Source organism: Centroberyx affinis, unplaced genomic scaffold, assembly GCF_046629955.1.
Source record: "Centroberyx affinis isolate AG114_WGS23_722 - 3 ecotype Tasmania unplaced genomic scaffold, CSIRO-AGI_Caff_v1 ptg000358l_1, whole genome shotgun sequence".
In the NCBI taxonomy this organism is placed as follows: Eukaryota; Metazoa; Chordata; class Actinopteri; order Beryciformes; family Berycidae; genus Centroberyx; species Centroberyx affinis.
The window spans coordinates 410,436-427,053 of NW_027279029.1; the positions used below are offsets into that span (position 1 = coordinate 410,436).

Genomic DNA, 16,618 nt, shown 5'->3' on the forward strand with positions numbered 1-16,618 from the left:
ATAGTGGACAATTCTTAATGAAAAATCAGTATAATATGCTTGTAGAGACTTATACTTTGTCTGTGATGTTTAATGGCCCCTTGTGGCGTTATTATATTTTATGGTATTTTTTAAGGTAGCCTATCTCCTTAAGTATCACTATAATATTCCTATCACACTCCTATAGAGACTTAAAATTTGCTGTTACATTTGTGTAGTATCCTTCTAAAATTTAGCATAGGATTACTCTCTCGAAAAAGGGGATGCGGTTTTGCCAAAAAAGTAACCCCTGCTGTCACAAGGTGTTGTTGTTTAGACAATTTACCAGAGATCAGAACTATTTCTAGGTGCTTTCCATTGGTGAAGCGTCTTCATTAGTCAAAAAGCGTGGGCGGGACTCTTGCTCTCTGCAGCGAGTGAAAGAGAAAGGCAATAAAGGGAGGCAGGAGCTGCACTTTCCCGACGAGCATCTCTGCCGTCCTGCCTCACCACAGTAATCACTGCCCCCGGATCTGCCAAAATAAAGAGGGACTTCACTGGAAAAGCAGAGTTCATCCCCGCCGAGGTGCCAATGTAACTCCAGTCAGTCCGAAAACTGCACCCTTTACCTGGATAAGTCTATCCCGACGAGAGAGAAAAAAAAAGACAAGAAAGAAAGAAAGATAAACGTGAGTGGAGTGTCGACGTGAATTTGTCAAGGAAAGGAGAAGAATATGATTCTCAAGCAGCACTTGATCTTCATCCTTTACAGCCTCTGTGCAAGCGTCTTTAAAGGTGAGCACTGAATGTTGCTGTGTAGACGGGCGTGGTGTGCGGGGGGCTGCGTGAAGTGGAAGATAATTACGGTCATATCACACGTGAGTTTAAGTGTTCAGTGTAAAGGGAGTTTTATTCCTTCAGATGCGGATTTGCGCAGCAGTTTCACAGTGGACGTTTCTCGTTTAAGGCTGTTACAGCCGGCTGTGTGGGAATGCCTGAAGTTGAATTGTGCAGCGCAATGACCTGAAAGCAGAATGCGGCTGCAAGTTTTGTATAGAGGATAACTTAGATGCTTCCCTCATTTGGTTTTCATTTACATAGGACATAAAGCTGCAACTATGCCTAGCCCTACCTTATTTTTTTCTAATTGTCGTCCAATTGTGAACCTTTTTTTTTTTTTTTTTTCCTGAAGCTGACACAGTGATAGGTTAAAAATCGGTCATCATGCGTCTTCGTTGTTTGTTGTGACACTGGTGTCATAATGAGTGAAGCATTTTCTGCAAGTCTTATTGTCGGTTCGTTGTGGGCCTTTTAAGCCATTGCACAGATGACTTTAAATCGCTGATTTGCACGGGTGAAAAGAAGTTAAAACGCTGCTCGATCCAGCCTTTTCTCCTCGAAACAGCAAATGCACATTATTGCATTTGAGTTGAGGTTTTGTCTCAACCATATAGGCAGTTTGCGCACAGTGTGTGTGGACATTCTCCAAGAGAGAAAATGTTTCGGTATGCATTGCTGACAGTGCAAGCCATGTAGTCCTTCATTCAAAGTTGGGATGCTGCGATTAAACACAGGTAAGGCTGTGTATGATCCCTCTCTGCAGCCAGGCATCACTGTCTTCTTATGACAACTCCCTTAACTCCCCACAGACCGTCCCGCTTTTGGACATGCTTGCGCAGCCACCGCCCTGTAGGCGACCAGTGCGCAGATATAACGCCTATAGAACAGGGACTGGCAAATGTTTTCATGTCAACAACTCCCTTAGACAAAAGAATCAGCCACGGACCCCTATTTGATAAAATTCTGTCCCACAGACCTTCATATAGGAAGCTTTTCCTTAGTCGTTGTTGATTTAGTGTGTAATTGTGTAGGATGTCTACACTGTAAGTGGGGAGATAATAGTGGTGAGAGTGACCAAGGATCGGAATGGTCATTTTTATGCGGTCAGTCATTGCGATAATTTCTGGTGAATTTAATTACAGTGGAATCAAGTTATTCCTCAGTTTGCTGGGGACCCCAAGGGGTCCTTGAGGGGGGTCCCGCACCCCACGTTGAGAACCACTGCTAACGAATAATCCACAAAGCATCAACTCAGCAGTCAAAGGCTCAAGCACTACAGGGTTTATATTTCACATCCTTTCCATACTGCATCATTGTCACACCTGATATCAGCTCTCCCACATGCAGAGTCCTATTTAAGTCTAGTAGTAGATTTTTTTCAAGGGCATCATCTGTTGCCACATGTTACATATTTTTAGTAAGAAAGTGCCAGAGCATGTGTTCAGAATAATCTGGTGATGCTTAATGGTGTTAAATCTCATTGGCATGACTTTGATGGAGGTTTTTCTTAAAGCTGCAATATGCAACTTTTGCCTCGGTGCAGGAACTGTATTGTCAGCTCCCACCCCATCTACCTTGAAACACCATCCAGCCTGATGAGGGAGCCCCACTGTCTATGAGCACAGTGCATGCTGGGATAGCTTGTACGGCGCAAACCAAGCACGCGATGGCGGAAAAGGGGTGGAACAGCAGTTGAAATTCAGCTGACTTTATGCAAGTGAGTGCGGTGTTCGCTAGGTGAGAACCAATCCATTTGGTGACGTTGATTGCGCAATCCTTCTACTGGTTTCCACTCACTTTCTCATCACCAGGAAGTAACGTTAGCTGTTCAAGCATGTCTTTTGAGGACAAATTGATTATAACTGTATAACTGGATTTCCATACTTGTATGTCACCTCTTTCACTATCAGGACGCTGATAGGTAGGGAGAAATGCTGCCTGGAGGACTCGATGGGTCTACACAGGCTATTAATACGGATTTGAAGAAAGAAAAGCCAGCACTCAAAATGTCCTTTTGTCTTTTAATTAAATGGGCAGCTATAAAGCAGAAACGATGGATGCGTTTTCAGCAATTAGGAACATTATGCTGTGGATTCTGTATTCCTGGTATTAATCCGTACTGAGTGGGGGAAGCTGGTACGTTGATTTCTCTTTGACAGTGACTTTTTGATCATGTAATTTTCATATTGATTGAATAATTAATTGAGCTGTATGCATATATGTATTTAAGTGTCACTTCCGCTTTGAGCAACACAATACTGATGATGGCTTATTGCTGAAACACGTCCGTCGTTTGTGCTCTATAGCTGCCCATTTAATTAAAAGACAAAAGGACATTATGAGTGCTGGCTTTTCTTTCTTCATTTATTAATCTTTGGAGGATTTTTTGATCAAGTTGTGCTCGCACTTGGCAGAGTTTGGACATCATTAATACAGATTTACCAGTGAATTCAGCAATCGTTAACAATAGTTTTTCTGCAATTTGGATTGATTAAAAGTTGTTTGTCCAACTCTATGTCCTACCTATTACAAATTTACACAGCTATCTAAACTCTTCGAATATATAATATTTGGGTAGGACTACCACTAGTCGACAAACGGCAAGTTTGACTGACCTCAATCCTGCTCGCACCCTAAAAGTTTCATCCTGCTCCTAACTGCTCTTGAAAAATGTTGTCCCGCGACGTCATGTTGTAACATTTTTGCCATTGAAACAGCCGTGATATTGAGTCGTAAATGACAGTGATTTTATTAATTTTCTTGGAATCTTTAAACATTTCTGTTAGACCTGTGTAATGGCTGTTAAACAGATGAACACTGTAGGTTTCGTTCTATTTATTGCCTATTAATTTTACAACCTGCTTCAGGGGAAAGGGGAATGGGAGCAAAGGATTCACTTTCAAAGTAAGAGCGTGATCCGCCTACTCACTATCCACTTGTGTGGAGCTGAACTGAAGCGCGATTAAGTGGCGCTGTCCTCGACTGTGGTGCTGAAACTTTAAATAAGTATTCGCCATCCTGCAGCTGATTCTCATGTTCCCGCCAGAAGCAGGAATTAGCCCTATGCCACAAAATATTGCATTGGGTCCCGTGGGAATCCCGCAATATTGTAATATTTTGCGGCCTCTACTTTTTTATTTTTTCATTTCTTACTGCTTTCCACCATTGCAGTTGTTATGACCTCTTTGCACTTGATAGGAAACCTAGCTAAAACCTAGCTCACCACTGGCTGCACCCACAGCAAAAGATATGCGCCCTGAAAACTTCCTGAACATCAGTCAAAATAAATTACAGGCAGACAGGGGGATTTAGGCATGTACACACAGGGTCACAGACAGACGCAGACTGATAATGTATGAAATATTTATTTATTGTTATTTTAATGACAAAAAGTTGCATATTGTAGCTTTGAAATCAAGTAAACATACTAAAAGTCCAAATGTGAAGTATCCCAGTATGCCACTTCTAATGCTTTCCTCTCACACTATATTATATAGGTTTTTGTCTAACTCAATTATCCTCAGCAATTAACAGTGTGGGATTAACAGTTTATTTCACCTTTATCTGATATCTGAATTTAAACCACAGCTCTATCTTTAAACTCTCAAACCTCGATAGACCACTTAACAATACTGAACAACATGGTACATGTTTGTGTTCAGTCAACTACTTTACCCACCATATGGAACTTGTACTTTGAGGCCATCTTTCAAAAAAAGATGACCAAATTATATTATATTGTTATCTTGGCCATACTGCGTTTTCTTGAATTGCAAGTGAAATGCTCCTGGCATCATACGGCTGTGATCAGATGGAGGCTTTTTTCTCCTGTTCAAACGCAAAGCGCTGCTATGAATGTTGCTAGTAACAGAGAAAGCCAAAGCTCAAAGGGCGCAAGGAGCGCTACATCATTCTCGTTGCCATATAATTGTCTAATTAGTGTTAGCTAGCTAACATGAAAATAAAAATGGACTGGAGGGAGCTAGCTGAATTTGAGGAAGAACCTAAGAAGAATACAACACAGAGAGTTTTATCATCTTGTCCAAGAGCTCTGCCTCCATAGTGCCCATTTGAAGGGCTATTTCGTGCTTTGATGTTATGTGTGGCTTAAGTTGAGACATCTCCAACTTGGAGCGCCCAGGGCAGCACCCCAAAACTCAGTGTCCAAAAAGCAAGGCACATAGTTCGGAGGAGATGCATGCCTGCTGTGAATAAGTGGAATAAGGAGCAAGCACATAAAAAAAGCGTCACGTGAGATCATGGCCTGTTGGTTAGCCTCAAGAACTCTACCCATGCTCCACAACACTCAGAGCTGCTACCGATTCAGTACAACTATCTCTTGGTATGCTGCTCAAATGCATCGCTGGAGTCTCACCTACAGCTGCAGCCTGCAGCTGTAGTGACAGATATGTGTGCATGTAGAGTGAAATGTATTGTCTTCTGTCTATTATCTGTCCTGCACTGTCCTCTTGCACTGAGTATGAGGTCCTGTGGTTTCTGTCCCATGTGTACCAGTATGTACTTATGTCACTATGTGAAGTGCTTATATATCACTGCACCAATGTCACCAAGACAGATTTCACCAAAAACAGTCTTAGCATGACTAGCCGGCCAGCCAGGTAACCAGTTAAAGGATAATTCCGGGTATTTTCTACCTGGCCCTTATTTTCCAAGTTTTTGCCATCATGACAAATGATTGTGTTTAAAAATTTGTCACTTACTTCACTGTAGAGTGTTCTGTACCTCCACTTTGCCGGGAGCGCTGCTGTCCAACACACAGGCCCAGGTTGAAAATACCCAGAATTATCCTTTAACTGGTTACCTGGCTGGCCGGCTAGTCATGCTAATTAGCCATGTGGCAGAACTACACTTACTCTCTCTACAGACCTGTGGGGTGGTGTCAGAGAGACGCTTTTATGTTCACCATGTTTCTTCACTGGTCACAGCTGCTCTGATTTGGACTGACATTCCTCACGCACAAGTGTTTCATCACTTTCTTACAGAACCCAAAGAACTCCCATACCGCCAAGGGAACTTTTTTTTTGTTTGAGCATAAAGCCTTTTATCATCTCTTATCTCTTCAGACATTTTGGCAAGTACAACCTGCAAGTGACATTTGGGCGTTGGTGTGTGTTTGACCAAAACCTGCGGGGGCAGTAATGAGGGCAAAACGGAGGATAAATGAAAGTGGCTGACTTTTTTTCTTGCATCTAATCTGGTATCAAAATCACAGACATCAAAACGACAGACAAAAAGACAAAGAGGTTCAAGATTAATTATTTCTCTATATTGTACATATCATGATCAGATGATAACAGTTCTCTTCGGTCATTTGGGACTAGGAATTGATGCAAGTAATAAAAAAGTGCAGAAGCCTATTGTGAAACCTTTGATGTGTTTACTTTCCTTGACAAATATACCACTTTGTGTACGGTTTTCCAAAAAGAAGACCTACCCATTTCTTGGGCTTGACACCCCTATAGTGATTATCATTAAATATTACTACTTTGTGAGCAGCAGAACAAGCAGTCATTTGATTTATATAACCTCATGTGAAGATGAAGATAAACAGAGGTTATAGAAAGTCTTCAAATGGTCAAGATTTCAGAAAACCTCCATTGTTTGTTATAATAATGTGACACCACATCTGCTACACCACTGAACAAATTGTTAATCCATAGGGCCTTACAATGCTAAAAATGACACAAATGTTTGGATATGATTCAATAATTAATGACATTTATATAAAATAACATGATATTACTTGTTTATTCAGAATCTTGGAAGTGGAGATCATGTGTGAGACTGATATTTTTGAAACACAGAGATACAGTATATTGAAATTCCAGACCAAAGCTTATACAAAAATATGAAACATGCATGTACACGACATGCATATTAATGCATATGTATTCTGAAATTCCTTGCATTATTTAAATGTTTTCATTTGCATTTATCAAGATGGAAATTCCAACAGTTAAGCACAATAAATAGAATGTATTAGAATGGTCACATTTTCTGCTCCGTATGCATTATGCATATTATGTCACTAAATCCAATCACCTTATACCAACACACTAATCATGTAAAATATTTTCAAACTCATGAATAAAAACAAAAAAATAAGCACAAAAGAACTTTAGAGGATCGGGATTAAAATCATGCATCAAAGTATTTCCTAGCAGCTTATGTGAGTTTACGCCTGGGACAGAAACCACAATGCTTGGTTAAAAAATATGTTGAGGTATGCATCCAGGATTAGCAGTTTCTACCACTAACATGCTTGATGCCAAGCAGCCCCTTACTCAACATTCAGATAGTGAACATACTGTAGATATGAATACCAGCACTACCTGCAAGTTTGATCCTCATTTTGAGTCAGCTGGGATGACATTTGGTGCACCACTTCTCTGTTCTTTTACGTTAAAGTGGAGTTTTGTTTTTAGGTTGGATCTGACCGTATTGAAAACCTCTTGAAATGAATACATATTGAACCCTGGTGAAAGTGAACCCCAAAATGTCACATACTGAGAGACACAGGGAGCCTGTAAGAAATGCATGGGCGCATCTCCTGTGGGCCGGAATAATCAGGCTGCTGGAATAAGCTGGCTGAGCTGAAGGCAAGGTATGGCAGAGGAAGGTGGTTTACATTCAAGGATACCCGTTCCTCACCGCTGAGGGTTAGCTTATCCCCGCAGAACGTCTCTAAGCTGCCGAGTGCTTGCCATGGTGCCGCGCTGTATACCGCTGCATATGAATAATCCAGTAAAGGGGACAACTGTGCTCCGAAAGAGCTGCCGCTGCCCCGCTTACTTTATGTTGACAGATATACATCTGTAGGGATAAGCCTCAAGCCAGAGGCAAATGCGTTCAGACAAGTGGGGAATGGACTTAAAGATTAGCTGCTCGCTTCCCCAACTATGCCGTCTGCTGTCAGTCTCCCTTTGCCATGCTCTTTGTCATAGCCGTTTTACACACCGTGCCCCCTTTCCTCCTCCAAGTGGCTAGGCTTAGCCACGAGGTTGATAGACTGTAGGGGCAATTAAGCCACTAAAGATTATTTTGACCCTTATTTGATTGAAAGAGGTTAAGAGATTTTTCTGCTCTCCAAGAATCCTGTCTAGAGAAGATACTTGTGATAAGTTTAATGCCACGATTGGTCATGCTGCAAAGTGGTTAAAGCAGTGCTTACATTAAGCTCTGGCTCCTGAAGAGGCACCTGTGTTCACGCGTCTTAAAGGGAAAATCCACCATAAAACAGAATTTACATGTATTCCTATGATCATGGACAGCTGAGTCAATATTTCCAAACATGAACAGCTCTCTGCCAAAGCTGGAATCCGGAGAGCCAAGTATCTAATTTGTCATGTCATCAAGCAACAGGAGCTATTCTATTTGCAGTCTATGCAGAGCTGGCTCATGGTATGTGACAAGTTTTATACCCGCATGAGCCTGATTTCATACTTGTGCAAGGGTCTAGGTTACCATTTAAACCTTATTTGTCCAAAGCCCTGGGGATTGGAGGCTGTTCAGGAGTGTAAAATGCTCTAAAAGTTGAAATACATTCAATTATTAGGCTGTTCATAATATGAGGCGCGCCTGCACATGCATTCCAAAACACTCTGCACTGTCAAGCTGAAATGCTTGTGCTACATACTCAATAAACCATGCCTCAAACATTATGAGATCAGCAACATATTAAAGGCAGCAGCCTGAGCTCGGAGGCAAAAGTAATTATTTATTTTACAACATAATCCCAGAATCCAAAAAAAATCAATACCTTAATGGTCAAAGAGAGCCAGCCAAACAGAACAAAAGGATGGGGAACCACCTGGCCAGCCGTGCTGTGGGCCGCCGGACGCAGAGCTTCCCCCTCAACTACCAAAGGGGAATCTACACCTCACCAAGCAAAGCTGCACAACAGAACTGCTGGCACCTCCTTCCCCAAAAGAAATAAGAAAAAGAAAAGTACTTAATTACATTTAGCAACAAGGAAACTTCCTGCAATTGAGCACAGTTAATATAATATCATATTCCCATATATTGATTATGTTTAGGCAGCCTGCCCACTGAATTAGCAGCTGCCCAAGTAAAGTTTTGTTTTAGATTTATTTTGGTTTTGTTCAAACTCGGCACTTCTCATCAATGTGGTTTATACAAGACAAAGATGTAATGCTGTCAAGCACTGAAAGCATATTGGTGAACCACAGTATTATAACCATTATTCATTGTTCCTATGACACAACACATGTTATTCATACAAATGAATGATAGTGAAAAAAAGTGCTTCATTAACTAAATAGAGAGGTAAAGTTTTATACCTAGTCTTACCTATCTACTGACATTTTATTTAACAAACTTAATATGTTATCTTTGTTTAGGAACGAAACTCTCTTACTCTATTAACTTCAGTATAACCTAATGACTTAATGTCTTAATACTGCAACTTTAACTGACAATTAAACTCCCATTTAATTATTGCCAGATTTATTATAAAATCTGGCAAATATAACATAATACAATACAGCTCATTACAAATAGGTTACCTCCTCAGCATACAACATCAAGTGCAGCTAAAATACATTCTACTTAGATATATACTGTACACACACAACCGAAAAATATGAAATCAAATCTGTCATTATCTGAATAATAGGTTGTGCAGACAAAGGAATAAAGAGCATTTTTCATTGAAGTTTTGATAAATGAGATTCTACCACACTACTGGAAAGATGGTAGGTGTCTTTTTTTGTGAGAGGTTTATGCATTCTCTACATTTCAGTATTGTGCCCAGAATGAAGCCTATACTTCATTTTATGCCCGTTTGCAGTGCTGACCTTTACCAATCTCTCTTGGCCCTCATCTCTGTTGAAGTGGGCTTTGTGCCCGACTATGGATGAGCCTCTGAATCTCATTTAGCCCGTGTGATGATCTCCCCTTTTCTCCTCCTGCAGCAGTCCCTATGAACAAAGTTAATATTTTTTTGTTCAGAAGTGACAGCCATACATTACTCCATGACCCAGTGGGCATGTAATCTGTTTTAGTTGTTTTTCATGGCGGATGTTGTATCACCTGGAAGTCATGTTGTGTTATGTTATGCTTTCTGTTGTCTATTCAAAAGCTTTTCAGATTGTTATCACATAATGACATCTTCATGAAAGTAGTCCTCTCTCTAGCAAAACATACTGACCAGCATGTTAATGCAAGCGAGAGAGGATTTGGAGTACAGAATGTTAACCATGAAGTATTGGGAGTGTCATTGTGTGGCTGCTATAATAGATGCCCTGCGCTGCTTCTGTTGTGTGTATTTGGGAGACTTCCAAAAAAAGAGTGATAGACTACATTTGGTATCACACTGCAGCCAAACACCTGGCAGCCTGACCATAAGTGATCATGCTTGTTTTAAATTGTGTCAGGGCCTTTTGCAGGGAAGCAGAACCACTACAGTAAGGGGCCTTGGCATCTTTCATTAATATCTTGGATGTTTTAGTCAGATCTGGTGATGTGCAGCAGTTGATGTGTGTCTCAAATTCACTAGAGACTAGAGAAACCTTTCCTTTTCTCTGTGACTTTATATTATCAAGCTTCACTGTTGAAGAACAGCTGTCCTCAAAGTGTGATTGACTGTTCTCAAGCTTTGGAAAATTACACTTGTGTAATATATTTGAAGCTGACTGCATATAACTGATGTGCTGGGTATCGCTGTTTTGAAATGACTGTTGTAACAATATGAATTCATTCACTGTAATGTATTTAGATATCAATTAATTGTAATATGATTTAATTATCATAGGCAGGCCAGTTGAAAACAAATTACATGTTGCCATCTTTAGCAGAACCTTGTTTTCCCAAATCTCTTGGGAATGGAGGATGTCCTGTGGGAAACTGAATTTTTCTGGGAACTGTAAGGTGTTGACTAAAACTTATGTGAAATGCATTGGGAATTACTGTGTCCAGTCTCCTCTGAGGTTTAAATGTTTCTATTTTTATGTATCAACACAGAATTTCCAACAATTTAACATTTATCAATTTGCATGAGCGCATTGCTCTGCTCATTATGCCTCTTCTGTAGAGCAGTCAGGCGGGGTGTCTGAGGTTCAGATAAAGGAGACTTCTCTTTGTACTTTGAGCATGTACTATCTTTGGAAATGTGATATCTTGGTGAAAGAAGTCATGCATTTTCATAGACTTGTAAGGAGCAGATCATGAAAAATTTGGTTATTTATTCCCGGTTTAATATTATGCATTTTATGGCTGTTTGATTTGAAATGGTGTTTGCACAATATTAACTTGAAGGCCATGAAAATAATGAAGTAAAAATCTGCTAACAACAGCTTGTTGACGTGTGAACAAGGCTTGTAACCAGTTGTACAGGCAACAGTGAAAACCATTTTCTCTACTCGCTGAATCCTATTCAGGGTCGCAGGAGGCTGGAGCTATCATAGCATGTGTTGGGCAGACGGCAGGGAAACACCATGGACAGGTCACCAGTCCATCACAGAGCGAACACACATACACAGAGAATCACACTCTCATTTATACCTATGGGCAATTTAGAGTCTCCAATCCACCTGATGTGCCTGTCTTTGAAATGTGGGAGGAAACCCACGCAAACATGGGGAGAGCATCCAAACTCCACACAGAAAGTCCGGGGTCAGGAATTGAGCTCGGGTCCTTGCTGTGAGGCGACAGCGCTAACCGCTGAGCCGCCATGCTGCCGCGAATGAACACCAGAAAACCAGAAAAGAATGGAGTTTATACATGAACAAAAACAAGAGCATGAGTAATGGTAGGGTTCAGGAACAAAATGGTACTTTGAAATCTTATAATTCCATTTATCTAGATTACTGATAAATATTATTAACCATTACTGAACCTTGGCTACTTTCCATGTTGTGCCTACTTGATGGGGATCTAAACTGTTGTCCAGTTCTTGATATCCAAACATGTATGGAGTAGTGTTTATGTTTCGTACACACATCCTTACCATGCTGGGTAGCCTACATAAAGCAAATTTTCATTTATTTTAAAATGTGCACTACCAATGACTTACTCAGTGCACAATGGTGACTGTAGCCAGAGTAAAGTGTACAGTATCAATTAACTAGTGAAGGAATGTTATTTTGTGGCTGCAGTGCAAGAGTAGAAATGTGAAAAATTCTGCTTCTGCCTGAATTTAACGAATGGAAAATTATTTTGTTCTCCAGCTCTGCTTGCGTGAGATGCTATCCCGAAAACTTAACTTTGGAATAAAGACAAAAAAGCGCAAACTTTAGTTGATGCATGTTTATAACCTTTTATTGACTTCCTCTTTAAAGGCTTCCCTCGGGTCTCTAAAGCTGGAGTGCAGACACTGAATGCAGGCATATTTGCAAGTGAAGGTGGGGGATAAAAGCATTGAAACTCATGTCCTCATAAAGAGGGATCAGCAGTCTGAACGGGAGCTGCATACCGATGCAAGAGATGCCAGTGCTCGGAGCCAGAGTGCATGCTTTGCTGAAAAAAAGCCTTAAAGCCGCTAAGCTGAGAGCAAGAAGGAGAAAGGAAGAGAAGGTGTGAAGCTGGAAGGCACACAAACTGTAAGAAGCAGAGGAAAGAGTTATGGTATAATGCTAGATGCATCAGTCATTTCCTCTCACTTCGAATGATGTGGGAATGTAAAAGGCATGTTGACATGGTTTGAAGAAGGAGCATTTCATTATATAACATAGCACACTATCCATTCATAGATTTCCTTCTGATTCAATTGGTTCAATCTGCTCATAAGTAATTCAACATTGTAACCTTTCCACCCACAGAAAGGCTAGAGTAACAAATTTGAGTAACACTTTCAATTGAAATATGCCTGTGTGCCTAAAATCTATTAGTTTTTCTACATGTGTAATATGTGAGGATAGAAAGTTTGAGATTGTTAGGTAAGGAATTTATGCATAATGTTACCTGAATTCATGGAAACAATACAGTACAGAGTGCAGGCTATAAGGATAGATTTCCACCTGTCATTAGAGACTGCGTTGAGAGTTGTCTTTTTGGAAAGTGTCGCACAACCTGCTCACTGGCGCAAGAGTTTGACATTCTCAAGGTGCTTGCAGACAGCGGGCGGTTCCCGCTGCTGCCTCCATTGTTGTCAATGTACGTACTACAGCAACTCTGCTGCCTCCGGTGGCGGCAGCTGCAGCGGCACAGAGAGAAGGCTACTGCCGTTCCAAGGTATGTGCATAGGTATTTGCTGCTGCTGCCTGAATTGAAAGATGTTCGACATTTCCAGCTCACCGCCTCTCTTTGATCAGAGTATGTTTCTGTTATCATGGCAACCACACCAAGGAAAATCATGGAGGAGATGATTTTGCTAGTTTCAGAATACCTGGAATTGAATGACGCTGCTCTACTGGTGTACAAAGATCTAAATAAAAAAATTGGTCATTTTGGTTTATGGTTTGTGGGAGAGACACTTCCTTGTCTGCATTTTGGTTTAATTCCTGGGATACCACGCAAATGTATGTGGTATTGCAATGTTGTGCCATCTGACCTCCCAGTCAAAACCAGAACATCAAAATCACTGCACGGCAGAGCCTGTGGTTTGCACCTGCTGTCTGCAAGCACCTCAAGGGTGCGTTCACACCAAGCGTGTTAGGAGCGGTTTATTCACTCTGAACTCTGAAGCATGTTCTCCTTTAGTTTGATTAATTTGAGCAGGTTAGAACAATACTTTTTGAACTTGGGTGGCACCACATAACCACACCGAGACGGCCTGAAAATCTTCTATAATGTGCTTCAGGTTGTGGAGAAGACTTGGTTCACATAACCACAAACAGCAACTCGGGCTGAATTCCCACAGTTGACTGGTCGATTGTTTGGCTGCCATGCTTATTGCTTTAGTCCAGCAATCACAATTTTTGTTCTTGCCCCCCCAAAAATCCCACAAGTCGCTCCTGTTTGAGCAGAGAAATCCATCAACCCAAATGCTTACGTCTGTCTCAGCCCAAAGATCAAAAGCTGCCAATGGCTATGTTTACATGCACAGAGTAACCAGGCGGTTGGCCATACTCCAGTTCAGGTCTTATTTGGGTTAAGCTGTTTGCAGGCACTAGTGATACCCTACAAGTGAGTTGCTATAAATAAGCTAGAATGGTCTGCCCACAAAAAATGTATTAAAAGGTGCGGCCACCGACTCCCCCCTCCCTGTTCGACTGAGCAATAGAAGGTTAGTTCTAATACAGTGGAAATGATGATCAACCAACAGTAATAGTAAATACTGCACAGTGCCATGGTGTTTGTTGAGATCAGAATGTACCATGTGCCGGTCTGAGTTTGCACAGACGGCGAAAACCGAAAGCCAAAGGAGTAAGATGTTTACAAGCCACAATAACCCAGTTAGTGAGAGTAAGCCAGGCGTCTAACCAGGTTAAGAACATAATTCTCTGTGTGGAGTGTAGACACTGTTACCAACTGGGTCACTCATTGTTTTCCCCCCTGATTTAAAAGTCACTAAAGGCACTGAGCTATGAATAGTCATTTTGCGCAATCTTTGGTTAAGTGAAGGATTAGCCATCAGTTTACTGTACTTCCAATTTATAGTCAAAATTATTATGTGCTAAATTGTATGCAATAATAATTTGTTAGTCGAATGTAAACTGAGTTATACCATTTTGTGTGTAATTTCATTAAACTAGCATCAAACTTATTTGATTGATTTGACTTATTTGGTGACTTGTCAGAGCTTTGGATTTGTAATTTTAGTGTACTAACTAAGTCTGAATATCTAAATCAAATAAGACTAGATACCTAGTGGTGGCTGGGCCACTCTAGTTGTAAAACATGTAAAATTTACCCCAAAATTGCCCTTCAACATTGTTGAGCGATGAGCAGAACTGGAGGCCAAATTACCCAAGAAGGTCCAAATCAAAGTAAGGGTTAGAGTTAGAGAACATCATGATGCTGAAGGACCTGCTCAGACAAGTTCAGCTACCCTTCAATCCAGTTGTAGTTTTTATTTGGACTTTTTTTGGCACTTGGCTTCCACCTCTGCTCATCTCCCATCTCTAGTTGATTTAAAAATAATTTTGGTGTATATTTTTTTTTGTTTGAAGGGTTGAGTCAGTCATTGTCTGCTTCACTCTGGCAGGCATCATAGGCCCTTGCTGGTGCATTTCAATGTGCTTAATTTTTTTTTCCACTTTGTTGAACTTATCAAATAACTGGACTGGCCACCTGCTTGCCTAGCCAAAAAAAAAACCCCAAAGTGCCCTCATTGAGGGCAGGCAGTTACAAAGAATTGTAATTTGTGCAAAATGTGGGATACCTTTATGGAATGTACCTCTGTAGCATCTTTTTACTTCATAGGACTGATAGTGTAGCACAAGTTGATATTTATTTAGATAAATTGTCTTTGTTCATAATTGGAAAAATAAAAAAAAAGTGTTAATTTGACAGCTGATCAGAAAAAGTATTATTGGTCAACCATTAAAACTCTCAGGTGTGGACAGTGGAAAAAAGTGGGAACAATGAGAGGACCAGACGTTGTCTTTGCTCTCAGAATGAACAAACTGTGTGACTTTGAGCGCAATAAGAGCTCAACTTTTCCCCTACTTAGCTATCTCTGCTATCTGTAAGAAAATACCTTTGGAGAGCTATACTATTTTGGATTGTGCTGCTGAAATAACAGGATATAAAGGCAGGATGGACCCTACAATAAGCTCTTATAATGGCCAGTCTGGATATACCCTGCCTTTTGTGAGCTCAGAGATGATTACACATTTAGTATCCTCCAGTACTGGTGGAGTGTGAGGACATCCGGTGTGTACCAGGTGACCTTAACTACTGGAGCTGTAGCATCCCCCAGATAATGACCACTCTGAACCCCAGGAGCAGGCCTCATCGCCCCATAAATACAGGGACCATATGGACTCGCGGTGGAAAGCTGCTGACAGTCACTTTTCAAATGGACGTATACTTGTAGGAGGCTTTGTGGTATAAAAAAAGACTGTACCACCATTTTCCCAGGTTGATGAAGACAATATTTCACAGAGGCTATGCTTCAGCTGCGTTGGGTACATTGCAGACGTCTATAAAACATAGTTTGAGGGTAATGCAATTTTTCACTGGAGAACTGAAAAAAAAAAGATATAGTCCAGGATTACTGACTAAATTCATGTTGTGAATTTTTCCCATCATAGTGTTATAGTGCCTTGTTTGGGATGAATTTCTTGATGCAGCTTAGCTTGATCTTTGATTCAAGAGCCACATCAAGAACAATTCTATGAACATTTGAGGAATTTGGCAGCGTTTCCAAAACCACTTTGTAACTTGTGTTTGAATAGTTTTATAATAAATAATGTGGAAATTGCTTTCTGATGATGTGTGTTAACTAAAATTGTTTAAACACACTGAAAATAAACTGTTCTGAACCCGAAAATGTGGAAGCAAATGAGCTGTTAGCAACCAAAGCTAGGTAAAACTCAAATTATTGTTGTTTGCAGACAACACATCTCCACATTGCCTCTGAAATGACACTTCAAGGCAGTCACCATAGGATGTAAAATTTAAATACTCTTTCTTCTGAAGGGTCCACACTGTGTATGGTGTTTTCCTGTATCCATAGTTCCAACCCTGATTGAACAATTACTGTGTGAGGTAGCTTGATGTACAAGTAGGCCCTCTGGACAGAATTGCACACCGCTGTGGCTGCTTACAACCCGACCAATTTTGTGATGCTGAATTCCAAGCAGTGAGTCTGATATGACTCATCCAGGTTTCACCAATCGCCCAATCTCCAGGTGGACTCTCTATCCACAAGACTACTGACCTGGCCAAGCTCTGA

The 16,618-nt window shown here is 40.8% G+C and overlaps 1 protein-coding gene across 1 annotated transcript in view; it reads left to right on the top strand.

Moving 5' to 3' along the window:
* Positions 1-692: 692 nt before the first annotated feature.
* The window catches only part of cadm2b (cell adhesion molecule 2b), a 138,421-nt gene continuing 122,495 nt past the window's right edge, over positions 693-16,618 (top strand). The window contains exon 1 of the mRNA XM_071515522.1: positions 693-753. Coding sequence (XP_071371623.1) covers positions 693-753 — 61 coding nt within the window. The remainder of the gene's footprint in view (positions 754-16,618) is intronic.